General features: G+C 43.2%; 1 protein-coding gene across 4 annotated transcripts in view; it reads left to right on the forward strand.

Annotated features, from left to right (window-relative positions):
- Positions 1–13,810, forward strand: part of ttll7 (tubulin tyrosine ligase-like family, member 7) — a 125,998-nt gene that overhangs the window by 97,949 nt on the left and 14,239 nt on the right. For 2 of the 4 annotated variants that reach the window (XM_071344487.1, XM_071344486.1), the window contains 5 exons: positions 856–1,154; positions 1,987–2,121; positions 4,970–5,050; positions 9,595–9,755; positions 11,716–11,889. In XM_071344487.1, coding sequence (XP_071200588.1) covers positions 856–1,154; positions 1,987–2,121; positions 4,970–5,050; positions 9,595–9,755; positions 11,716–11,889 — 850 coding nt within the window. Of the gene's footprint in view, positions 1–855; positions 1,155–1,986; positions 2,122–4,969; positions 5,051–9,594; positions 9,756–11,715; positions 11,894–12,378; positions 12,394–13,810 lie in introns of those variants that run through there. The other 2 variants (XM_071344489.1, XM_071344490.1) reach the window with 2 other exon arrangements.

Here is a 13,810-nt window from a genome sequence, read left to right on the forward strand (position 1 = left end):
TAGTGCACTACTTTTGACCAGAGTCCAATGGGCCCTGGTCAAAAGTAGAGCACTACATAGGAAATATGGGGCCATTTTGTACACAGCCTAGGTCTAGAATGAAGGACAAAGAAGTGATTTGGCTGGATTTGAGGGGCTGCTCTTCGCTGGAGTGACTTTGCCTCCGCCTACCGACTCCATAAGCGCCCATCTGGGGGCGGCCTCAGCTAAGCCCTATAATGTGGCCGATTTGGCAAGTTCCGTGCTCAAGGTTCGCCGGTGCAGCAGCAACACACACACACACACACACACACACACATACACACACACACACACACACACGCACGCACGCACACACACACAGTCTCATGTCCAGACACACACATATACGAGCAGACGCACACACACGCACACAAACCTTAATCTCCAGGCTTACACACACACACTGGGCTGGCTGGACGTGCTGCTGGAGGTGGTTCAAGCTCCGTGGTCCTGGGGAGGTTCTGTGGCTGTGACTGGGCTGGATGGGCCCGCTGCCCTGCTCTCTAATCCGGGCCTGAGGAGGGAAGAGAGCAGCCGGCCCACAGCCACAGAAACACATGCTTTAGTGATTAATGAAAGCCACATTCAATAGGCCACCACGTCGGGTCCCGGAATGGGACTTCGAATGCCACACTTCATTTCCTACGATGGAATGAAAGTGGACAGTATGAAAAGCAGAGCATGAGAGGACAGACGAGAGGGGGAGAAAAAGAGAGAGAGCGAGAGAAGTGAGAGAGTTCCCCCTCTTTGGACTAAGTTATTTAGGTCACCACTTTATTCCTTCGTTTCGTGTAATCTTTTTTCCTTCTCCTTTTCTTCATCCCTCTCTCTCAGGACGGGTTCACTGGAAACCTCTGATGAAGCCGGTCAAGGCCGGCCTCTCTGCCTCCTCCTCTCCGACCCTCTCTGGGCCAATCAGACGCTCCATCTCCTGCCCGCGTTCTATATCCTCCCTGGCCGCCCAGTCACCCACCAATGAGACGCGAGCCTCGCTGGCCAGGCCCTCCGTTCCTGCGGCGACGGCCCTCGTTAGGCCAAGCTCCGCTTCTCTGCGCTCTCATTCGCTCAGCCGCAGCGGCTCCACCCACAGGGTGCCGCACAGCAGTAGTCTAGGTACCATCCACGCTAACATGGTGAGTTACAAACACACACACACACACACGCACTTATCATTACACTTTCTACAATCACACTTTCTACACTCTCTGTCTCCTGCTCTTTCTCCCCCTCCCTTGGGAGCATACAGTAGGCTACCATTACCATACCATATAGTGCCTGACGAAGCCTTTCAAGTTGCTAAAACTATCTCCACATTTTGTGGATGGCCCTTCTTTGGATGAGGCACTGTGCTGTGCGGCTCAAAGCCTGTACAGATAGCTGTCCCCCTAACCCAATGTAGCTCTGTGTCTGGCCTCTCTTGACACACACACACATTATGCCCATTCTCTCTATATGCCCAGTCTCAGTCTGTTCCTGGAGGCCTCAGCGATATGGACTCTGATGAGCTGGAGTGCTCTCCAATTACCATGGCCACACTGTCTTCTCTCGCTCTGTCTTTCTCTGTCTCTCTGTCTCTCTTTCCCTCTTTCTTTTTCTGTCTCTCTCGTCTCTCTTTCTACCCCATCTCTCTCTCTCTAGCTCTCTGCTCTCTGAGATCTCAGCTGAAACCCATGATGAAAAGCATTTCAACCCCATTCATGTTCTTTTCTCTCCTCTCTTTCCTTTGTGTGTCTGACCCTTGTGTGTGTGTGTGTGTGTGTGTGTGTGTGTGTGTGTGTGTGTGTGTGTGTGTGTGTGTGTGTGTGTGTGTGTGTGTGTGTGTGTGTGTGTGTGTGTGTGTGTGTGTGTGTGTGTGTGTGTGTGTGTGTGTGTGTTTGACCTATATGTGTGTCTGTCGGGCCTGTATTTATTTGTTTTGTTCATTTGTTTGGCTTATGTATGTGTTTTGAACATTTGTGTGTGCAGGGTGATCCCGTGCTGATCCTGAGGAGTAAAGACCAGGAGACAGAGCTGACAAGACAGAGCCTGGCCGCTCTCAGCGCCATGAGGATCCGCTTCCCGGGGAAGACTGAGGAGGAGGCCGAGGCCGTTCTGGATGAGGTGTGTGTGAAAGTATATATATCTCCAAAGAGAGACAATGACCAGAGCCAACCATAGAGTATGGGACTATTCCTGACCTCCCAGCCCCTCCACAATGGCCTCCTGACTGCCTATTGTCTTTGAAAACTCCCCCATGGCCAAAACGTGGGCAGCAGAAAGCCTCACTGTATTCCCCTCAGCGCATGTGTATTTGTCAATGCCTCTTTCCCCCTGGACGGATCACCTCCGCTACATCGGTGTCGAGGTCGTGTGACACAATTGCAGTTCCAGCTGTTCCGCTAATAAACTCTTAACAGGTGCGCAGATGAGCAGCCGCACCTGGCTGACTCGTTACCTCACTCGTGAGATGACAGTGTAAAAATAGTGAGCCACCGTGGTTGACTGTGAACTTTAAGCTGCAATATGTCACTTTTTGGGCGACCCGACCAAATTCACATAGAAATGTGAGTTATAGATCTGTCATTCGCATTGAAACCAAGTCTAAGAAGCCATAGATCTGTTCAATGTGCGTTATTTCTATGCTTCCCGTGCTTAAGTTTAGTTTTTGTCTTTTACTTTCAGTTTTGTACACCAGCTTCAAACAGCTGAAAATACAGTATTTTTGGTTATTAAAAAAAAAAATTCACAGCAGTTTAGATGGTACAATGATTCTCTACACTTGCTTGTTTTGTCACATAAAATAAAATTAGGCAAACTATTAGAATTTTAGCAACCAGGAAATATTATATTGCACCTTAAAAAAAAATTATATTCATAGTTGACTTGCTCCTACCTGCTGAGTCACACAGTAAAGCACGGGGGCTTGCTGTTTTTACTTTAAACGTGGTTTCAAGTTGCGAAAATTACAACTTGAGATGGTTTTGTGATTGATGTTATTTTCAAAGTCATTTTGATATCTGTTACAAATCATGAGCCAAGTATTATTCATAACCACAGCAATCATGTGGAATCGTTGTGTCCCAAATGGCACCCTATTCTCTTTCCCACTGCATTTCAAACATAGCGATTGGTAAAATAGCAAGGTTAGCATCGTAATAGAGAATAAATAAAGTGTGTACATGTTAATGTAAATTAGGTGTCAGTTTGATTTCATATAGGTTCAGCTCAGTTTCAGTTTAACACTTTCCCCTCACAGCCCGTCATCCCGTCTACGGGTTGAACATGGCAGATTTTATCATTGATAAGCGCCTAAATTGGAACGCGGTGGCTGTACAGTAACATGCTTTTACATGACATCAGAGCTCAGGTTCTCTGCTTCACAGCGCTGTATGGGTTTTGACTGAGAGCCGTTATAAACCTGAGCACCACGCGTGACACAAAGATGCTCCATCCCTCCCGCTAATTGAGCTACTTTTGCGCATTTGTTGTTGTCTGAGTGAAGGAGATGCTATACACTTAGAGGAGTCGATGTGTTTTGAAAGATAAGATGTTGAGGATAATATTATTTAAAAAATACTCGCTTTGATGTCATGCAAGAAAACCACACACCCATGAGTCCAAATGTGCACTTCACATTTCCATATTTCAAAACTCATGTCATTTACAGTATCAACATTCACGATCGTTATGGTTGATCCACAGTTAGAAGGATGACACGCATTATACCCCAGGTTCTCCTGAACAGAATGAGCCTACGTTTGTCACATTGTGCAGATAATTTGCGCCAGAACACGCACTTGAATGCAAACATGACTCCATGCTACAGTCTTAGAAAAAAAAATATGCTATCTAGAACCTAAAAGTTTTCTTCGGATCTCCCCATAGGAGAACCCTTTGAAGAGTCTTTTTTGGTTCCAGATAGAACCCTCTTGGTTCCAGGAAGAATCTGGATCAGGTGGGCATAAATTAAAAGCTTATTCTATTGCCAACGTGTGTATACAATCTTTCAAAAAATGTCAATGAATATTATTCTAATGTTACTGAATGTATCAAGAGTATTTTCAGATTTTGTTATTGACAAATGCTGTGAAAATGCACATAAAATCAACAGTGTAATGTTTGAATTTAGTCTTGTGTCAGGTGAACTGTTGTGTCCTCATCTTTGGTCTGATAATTTCCCCATTGTAAAGTTTTCTCTTTCATTTGCTACCATGGTCAATCATATGGTTTTTATAGTTCTTCTGTTCGAAACATTTCAATTTGGCCCTATCCATATAGGCCAATTTCGACGAGTGTAAGGGGTTAAGGCCTTTCTTCATTGGACACATTCACAGTCACACCATAAAAGAAGAAAATTAAAAAAAATGCAGGTCAATTATAACCGTCCTAACACCAGACTCCACAGATTGACAGACGGCCATAGACTGTGAAAAGGTGCGGTGGTCTGAGGCGGCCGGGTCTATAGAATATAGTTTTGGGTCGTGCGTCTTGGATGAAAAGGCCTATTCGGTTGCAGCCGGCCTTGTTCGCGGTTCCCGGCGTCTACCGCAAGACATTGATTTAGTCTCCAAGGCACAACGCAAATGCAGACCCCGAACTGTTTGAATACTTGAGTAACAATACCCCGCCGGTTCCATGGGCTGATTGCTGAACATGAGGGATGAGATGGAGAGGGAGAATAGAAATGGGAGAGAAATTGTTTTTTGCTTCCATGAGCTGATTGCTGAGAACGGGGGGATGAGTGAGAGAGAGAAAGCTAGAGAAAGAGAGAAAATCACACACACACACATATAGGAAAAGGAGATCATTTTAATTTTTGTCTCCTTTCTTTGCAAAATGCTGCGCGGGGGTCTAAGTTTTTGTTCAAAGGCTACTCCTCTTTGCACAATGTCCCAACTGGTGAATAATACAGTTATTGTTGAGTTATTGTTGCAGATTGTTGATTTTATTCTGTGCTTTTCTCTCTCAGATACTAGACAACTGGAAGTACCACAAACCCAAAGTGGCCTCTTACTGGCTGGTGAAGTTGGATTCCACCAAACAAAGGAAGGTGAGTGTCATCAAAGCCACTATCCTGATTTGGGTAGTGGCTCTTGATTCATAATGAAGATGATGAAATGATAATGAAAGATAATGAAATGTACCCACTCTTTTATAACCTACAGTATATGGGTATACAGTATATCATTTATTTAAATTGTCATTGAACAGCTGTAAATATTGCAGATTATACCTTTAATGCTTGTCTTTATTGTCATATTGAGACATTTGGTAATTCAGTATACCAGCGTTTCTGGATGTGTGCAGATTTATTAGTGAATGCTATCAAAAACATTTCATTCCATGCATTTCATTCCAAAAACGTGCTCCTCCCTTCTGGCCTCGCCATTCAGTCCCCTCGACAGATCTGGTTAGGTGAAAGCAATATGGTGGAAACTAGGAGGATCAGATCTGTTCAGGGGAGTGAATGATGACTGAGGGGGAGGGAGCAAGTGGCTATGCCTTGCATCACCGTCGTTGACAGCCTTAGCTAGACGTAGCGAGGAATAACGAGCAGTAAACAAAAACAAAGTCGCATCTGACATGACATGAATGCTGTTGATCTCATATGTGGGCTGTGGTGGTGGAATGTGCTGGAATGTAATGCTACAGACTCTCTTGTCCCTGGTCCTTTCTAATGAACACCATACATTGGCAGGGCCTGTAGCTATCCTAGCACTCTGCTATCTGATTAGCATTGGAGGCTGCCTAGTGATGGTGGAGGTAGCAGTCAAATAGAGACAGCGTTTTGCTCTATACCCTACGCTAGCCCATTCATAGAGCATCTGTGCCTTTAGAAACGCACATTCTCCTATATCGACACACACACATATGCCAGCACACACGGGAACACACACACACACACACACACATCATGGCCATCAGTAATAAGACAAGAAATCAAAGGCTCCACAGCAATAGCAATTACATTGCTCTGAAATGAAAGAGAATGGAAAGGAGGGATGAGGGATCCCTCATTGACCGCCTGCAATCTCTGGTCCCTGTACTTCTCTATCAGCCTTCATCAGATACTGCCTACCTACACACTCCGCCTGATTTCTGTGTGTGTGTGTGTGCGCGCGTGCGTGTTACGTGCTTCTTTTTGCATGCATTTGTGTCTGTGTGTTGCGTGTGCATCGGCTTCCAAGTATACACAGCCACACCTGCCAGCTAAGAAAGAACACTCCCAGTACACTAGAAACCTCAGGTTAAAACTAGAAAAGTAAGTTTCAGTAGAAACTTTGTTTGCTTGCTCAGCTGGCTGAAAGTGTTATGGCAGTGGAAAACTGCTCGTTTTATAGTTATAGGATAGCCTATACGCCCTAATCGATTATAAATATTGCTTTCCAATTATTGAATTGACATCAAATGTAACAACAAGATATCCTACATGTATAGGCTGTAGTTTGATGACTTCCATTAAACCCCAGGCTTGTCCCAAAGGCTTAGACTACAAAATGGTGTAGTTTTCCAGAAGTATTTTTCGCCCCTTGGCGACCACTTTTTATCTCGCGCCTCTGTTGATGATTTTGATCTCACAATGTTGGCAATTCTACAGTGGGAAACAACTCTAACTGTTGATCCCACGATGTTGGCAATTCTACAGGGGGAAACAACTCAACTCTATTGGTTTTCTGAGATGAGTGTCTACCCATTATCTACACAGTGAACATATTCCCATACCCCTTGTTAAAAAAATATTTTTGGATTGGACTTTTTACGTTGAATATGATCCGCGATTGCCAGTGACCCTAAGTAGTCCTACAGTAATAATACAGGCATTTACAGATGAGAAAGTGTTTTTAAGTGAAATTGTGTAATGTGGTCAGCAGTTGTGTGGTTGTGGTCAGTAGTTGTGGGGTTGTGGTCTGTAGATGTGTGCTCAGTAGTTGTGGTTGTGGTCAGTAGTTATGGTGAGTAGTTGTGTTGTTGTGGTCAGTAGTTTTGCCGTTCAGTAGTGGTCAGTAGATTTCTTAAAAGACAGAGCTAGCTCGCTAACTAGAGGCTTAAGAAACTTGCTAGCGAGCTAACTAGCTAGCTAGCTACATTTTTGGCCGTGAGAGCGTGAGAAGAGGGTCAAATGCGTGTCTCACGGCCAATCCACTTCTTATCTCACGCATTGAAAAGTACTGCTTTTATTTTTTCTGATTAGTCAGCTCGTTAACTTTCAACTGTGCTCCAATTTGTTTTGAAATTGGAGCATCTGCGCCTGTAATTTAACATTATGAGCGGAACCTATCATTGCCCTGTCTTGCCACAGCGCGGTGAACCGCAGCACATTGAAGCATACAGTATTATTGGTCTATTTATGTAAGGTATCAAGGAGATTAGATGCATGTTTTAAACAAATGCTCCTCAAGATTAGAGTGGAGATGAATGGAGAGAGAGAACGTTCTCTGCTCAGTTTATAAAAGTGTAAAAGGAGTAGCACAGTGACACTGTTTTGTGTACAATGTTGCTGTTACTCCTGTCCCTATTGCAGAATGCAGCCTTTTGACAGCATGTACTAAAGTCGATTTCATCCACACTTGCATTAGTCCCCTCGTTTGGTGATTGGCATTTAGGCTGTGACAAAGAAAAGGCAGAATACAGTATGTTTTAGCAGGGTTTGGTATGGTGACCTGATCATTTGGTCAAATAGATTGTGAACCCAAAGTGTAAGTTTGATTAAAAAAATAATTTGGTTAGGGTGTAGTGGCACGTTTACGTAATCTTGTCTTCATGAGATGTTTTCTATTTACAGATCTTATTTAGGGGCTTCATAGCGAAGGGGGTGAATACATATGCATGCACCAGTTTTCATTTTTGTATTTTATTTTTTTAACAAGGAATTTTTTTCACTTCACCAATTTGGACTATTTTGTGTTTGTCCAGTACATGAAATCCAAATAAAAATCCATTTAAATTACAGGTTGTAATGCAACAAAATAGGAAAAACGCCAAGGGGGATGAATACTTTTGCAAGGCACTGTATTTTATTTAGTCTGATCAGTGGAACAATTCTCATTCTTTACATTGGGCTAAAACACAAAAGTACTGCTCTTGTCAGCGAGAACACTACTGATTACACTACAGTGTAATCACATATTTGAAATCTGATGTGCCTAGTTCTGTCTTTGAAAATGAATTATATGAGGCTATGTATTTTTGCAGCCAATCATGGACAGTTTTGAATACAAATAAGCATTGGATATTAAATGCTCCAGGAATCAAATATAATTTTTGACATTTTAGTATTGTGCACATGCTAGGCAGAGATTGTATGGTGGGTCACAACTCAGAAACGCTTCATATTTGTCTATGGCAATGATCTTCAACTAGTAGGCATAAACCAGCTGAATTTTGATATTCATTCGATTTTTCTTGAAGGTTGGGTGATTTTGAAAAACACCCAGCACTTGGGAAACATAGATCAGGGGTGGCCAACCCTCCTGGAGAGCAAGCAGGATTTTGTAATAAAAAAAAAAATATATATATATATATATTTTTTTTTATTAGCATACTTTAAATTTCATCCCCCAAAAAGTCAAAGTAAGAATGTCGTCGAATTATGAGTGTTTATTTCATGTTCAAAACATCCTGAATACACCTGACCTGTGGTTTTTATTACAATACAATTCACCCTGGTCATAGGCCTAAGCCATGTCAAAATACATAGAATTGCAGGAAATGAGCTTGAAAACAGTGCAATGTTCCACCGTCTAAGAGTTGTGCCACTGAAATTCACAGCAAATCTCATCCCGAGCTCTCTTCAAAAGTTGGCAGCCCTATAAACGGCTTATTTTATCAGTAAAAAAAAGCATTAGTAGGACTATAGGAAACATCAAGTATTGAATTTACAAGTGTTATTTTGACAATATTTGCGTACTTCAGCTTATAAAAGGAGTTACTTGTTCATATAAAACGGGTTCCTGAGTTGCTAGGCAATTACGTTTAGTTTTGAACCACCATGTTAACTAATGGGAGTTTTTGGAATGACAAAAAGTTAACTATTATACCTCCTCCTCTGATGATGATTTTTTCAGGGTTTGTAATTTGGAGTGTTCTGTATCGTAAAAGGTGTATCAATAGCAATGTTTCAAAAATGTAATATTTTGTTCACCCAAGACCTCCGTGTTAAAATTAGCATTTTTAAGTGATTATAATTTTTTTAAAGTATGATGACTATAAAAATCATATGTCAGCAACTCAAGTTAGACCTCTCTGCACATTATACAGTTAAATGGTATGTTTCACATAAAAGCTGCAGGAGGAGTAGCGGTGGGAATAATGATAATAATAAGAAGAAGTAATTGAAGTATGACGAATAACAGTAGTGTGTTGCTTTGGAAACACACTCTTAATTAATTATTGTGTTGCGGTGGTCTTTCATGCTGTCCCTCTGGCGTCTGTTGAAACCTTGATTTATTTAGATTTTGTTTCTCTCCCTCCCTCTATCTTGTGCGTTTTTTTTTTAATGTTTGATGAAGTTTCTTGACATCGTACGTACTAACGTTTTTTCTCTTCCTATCACTTTCCCTTTTTTTCCGTCTGTTTCTTTAATGTCTGATGAAGGTTCTGGACATCGTCCGTACCAACGTACGCTCGGTGCTGCAGCGGCTTTGGAGGGAGCCGGACGTGGACAGTTTACATTTGTATCGCCTTTTCAACCGCGTCTTTAACCGACTGCTCTGGAGCCACGGACAGGGCCTGTGGAACTTGTTCTCCAACACTGGGTAGGTCTCTTTCTCTCTCTTGTTGTCTCTCTGAATCAATCTCTCTCTCTCATTCTCTTTCTGTCTCTGTCTGTCACTCTCTCTCTCAATACCTGATTTCTCTTCAATACTTGGTACACTGTAGTGCTCAATCCCATATCGACCTCCACCCACTATCCCCTACGCGCCTGCAAAGATATGAGAGTATTAACAATATGGTAATACTTCCACCTTGCCCTTTTTTTTCTCTCACTCAGACTTTTCCCTCTCCCTCTATCTTCTACACTGAAACACACACAGACTTTTCCCTCTCCCTCTATCTTCTACACTGAAACACACTCAGACTGAAGTGGCGTTTCAGTTAAAAAAAAGTTATTTTCAAATATTGTTGTCGATGTTTTTTTTTGTTTTTTTTAATGTTTTTTTTCTTTACCCGCTACCCTTTTTGTGATAAATATAAGAACAGTACCTCTGATAGACTAAGTGGAATTTTCACCATTGTTCTTACACCTTTCCAATTCTCTCAGATCACCCCAAGTGCATAGAGGGTAGGAACTATGGATCGATTTGGGATTGTGCGTGTCTTTTTCTGCCTTGTTAAGTGCATATTTCAGTAACAAATGTCCAGGAAGTATGTAGCAATCAAGTATGTAACAACTGAAATCCATGCTACATACAGCATGATGATATCAGCATTTGTTAGGCTCCACATTCTGCCCGATGCATATTTGAATGACAGCTGGTGCACTTATTGACAGGCCCAGCCATGCACTGCTGTGGAGATGGCAGACAGACAGACTGGCAGACATCCGGACGGACAGACAGGCAGACCGTATAGACAGACAGGGTAGACAGACAGTCCCTCTCATCCTGAAAAGAGCTACAGGGATGAAAGCAACACGTGTCTATCAGAGTCGAGACACATTTCTCAGTCTGCATAATGTGGCCACAGATCTTGTTTTCTTATCATCGGGGCTTTTTATGTGTCAGAAAGAAAGGAAGGAAGGAAGGAAGGAAGGGCTAAAGTAGGTCCCGTACTCTTCTTTCCTCACTCACTTCTGTTTGTAGAAAGGTCCTTTGATGTCTCTCCCGACTTTTTTTGTGTGCCATTTTTGTGCCGACTGTAAGTGGCTTTCTACATAGTGACTCATCTCACTGCATCCTTATAGAAACACACACACTCCTATTCACATATCTACAGACACGCACACACATACATTATATTATATCATCTTCAAGAGCCAGCTGTGGTGCAGCCAGCTTCTCATCTCGTTGCTGATAAAGGTTCAACCTTTTCCTCCCTCTCCATATTCTTTTTGTAAGCAGTTAGCAGCGCTCGTCGTGGGGGGCTACGTGGGTTTTTGTATAGCTGCCCCGCAACTGCCACAGCTGGTAATTGATTGTCAATGACCGAGTGCGCCGTACTGTAGCCTTGTTCGAGTCAGTGAGTGGCTTTATTTCACTTGATGAGAGTCCGAGTCTCCGGGCGGATTAGCCAGCAGATGCGTCTCAGGCACCACATGCTGCTTGCGTCTAATTAGGGAGCGCGCTCCGGAGGACGTGGGCCGCCGTAGCCACAGGATAAACGCTGCAGGGGGGCCCGGCGTCATGCAGCGTTGGAGCCCACCTCGCTACTCGCTAAGACCAGGCGGTGTAAACGTACACTCGAGATCCACGAGACCCCTCGTTTGATATTTCATCTGAGCAACTTCGACAATCAAACGCCGCCGTGACTATTGCGGTCGGAATTTGAAAAGGGCTTTGAAAGAGAAAGAAGAAAAAACTGTCTCTAAACCGTTCAAAAACCCAAAGAATTGAGAGGGAGAGGAGAGACATTAAAACGCCCCGACCCCTCAGTTCTCTCACAGTTCTGAGCGCCTCACAGTCGGGGGGGAACGGCCAGTGTGATAAAGGGGGTTAAATGTACAGCATTTGTTTTATCCCCTCTTATGTCTTTGTGCCTGTGTGTTCTGTGGCGCAGCTCGTCGTGGGAGACCATCTTCAGTAAGAGCAGCGAGGTGGTGTCGCAGCAGGAGCTCCAGTGCTGCCAGAGGCTGGTGCAGCTGTGCAGAGACTGCCTCCTCGTTGTCTACAAATTTGTCTCCGAGTCCCGGGGCTCGCTCACCGGCCTCAGCCCCGAATGGGACGACACTAGGTGAGGATCAACGTCCATTCTTCCTTTGTTTTCTACTGATGAAACAAATCATTTTTGCAACTGATATGCTTCCATCTTGAGTTGTAAAATTCTGTACGCTTTTCAAAAAATCTTGGTTGGAGGTAGAAACGTTCCTGGGTTTTTCCCGAAATCCTGGTTGGAGGTAGAAACTTTCCCAGTTCCCAGGTTTTACAGAATTCCTGGTTGGAGGTCTCTATGCTAATTCCCCTCCTGATTCTGGGAAGCCTTCAAACGGGATTTCTGAAAAAACCTGTGAAATGAAGGAATTCTTTACTCCAACTCCCAATATGGAGTTGTTAGTGAGAGAACACACAAGACTTGGACAACGTTATGATTCCCATTGGGTATTGCAATGTTTCGAATCTCAGACCTGATGAAAATTCTAGTAGGGATCAGAATGTTACGCAAGTGTTGTGCACCACACCACTACATCATTATTTTTTTCATTCATTTTCCTTCTCTATCTAGCACCTGAACCAAGTGGTATGTGTTTATATTTTCTCTCTCAGTGTTTTTCCTAACAATACCTGGGCTAGGTGGTACCCCCCACTTCCCTGCCTAACTTTGTTGCCCCCCCCCTGCCAAGCTTTAATATTACTACTTAAACCCCCAACACGTCTACCCTTCCTAATCCCTAAAAAAGTACGGTTTTCATTTGAAACTTTCAATGCTGGCAGCTCACAAAGTTATTTCCGAACCTTTGTACCCCGAAAAATCCCCATTCCGCCCTAACTACGATTCTTCACAGGAATCTCACCTGACCAACAACTGACCCCAGCCTCTATACCCCTTCTATAACTCTTCTATTTTTAATGTCGATCCTCATAAGACTTGGTGGGGGATTGGTTTTGAACGTGTAAACTTTTAAGATGCGTCCCAAATGGCACTCTATCACCTACAATACCAGTCAAGAGTTTGGACACCCCTACTCATTTTTCTTTATTTCTACTATGTTCTACATTGTAAAATAATAGTGAAGATATCAAAACTTTGAAATAACACATATGGAATCATGTAGTAACCAAAAAAGTGTCAAATACATCAAAATATATTTTAGATTTTAGATTCTTCAAAGTAGCCACCCTTTGCCTTGATGACAGCTTGGCATTCTCTCAACCAGCTTCACATGGAATGTTTTTACAACAGTCTTGAAAGAGTTCCCACATATGCTGAGCAGGCTGCTTTTCCTTCACTCTGCAGTCCAACTCATTCCAAACCAGCTCAATTGGGTTGATGTTGGGTGATTGTGGAGGCCAGGTCATCTGATGCAGCACTCCATCACTCTACTTCTTGGTCAAATAGCCCTTACACAGCCTGGAGGTGTGTTGGGTCATTGTCCTGTTGAAAAACAAATGATAGTCCCACTAAGCGCAAACCAGATGGGATGGCATATCGCTGCAGAATGCTGTGGTAGCCATGCTGGTTAAGTGTGCGTTGAATTCTAAATACATCACTGACAGTGTCACCAGCAAAGCACCCCCACAGCATGACACCTCCTCCTCCATGCTTCACAGCGAGAACCACACATGCGGATATTATCCGTTCACCTACTCTGCGTCTCACAAAGACACAGCTTTTGGAATCAGAAATCTAACATTTTGACTCATCAGACCAAGGAGAGATTTCCATCGGTCTAATGTCCATTGCTCGTGTTTCTTGGCCCAAGCAGGTCTCTTCTTCTTATTTGTTTCCTTTAGTAGTGGTTTCTTTGAAGCAATTCAACCATGAAGGCCTGATTCACTCAGTCTCCTCTGAAAAGTTGATGTTGGGATGTGTCTGTTACTTGAACTCTGTGAAGCTTTTATTTGGGCTGCAGTATGAGGTGCAGTTAACTCTAATGAACTTATTCTCTGCAGCAGAGGTAACTCTAGGTCTTCCTTTCCTGTGGCGGTCCTCATGA

The sequence above is a fragment of the Salvelinus alpinus genome, chromosome 16 (genome assembly GCF_045679555.1).
Source record: "Salvelinus alpinus chromosome 16, SLU_Salpinus.1, whole genome shotgun sequence".
In the NCBI taxonomy this organism is placed as follows: Eukaryota; Metazoa; Chordata; class Actinopteri; order Salmoniformes; family Salmonidae; genus Salvelinus; species Salvelinus alpinus.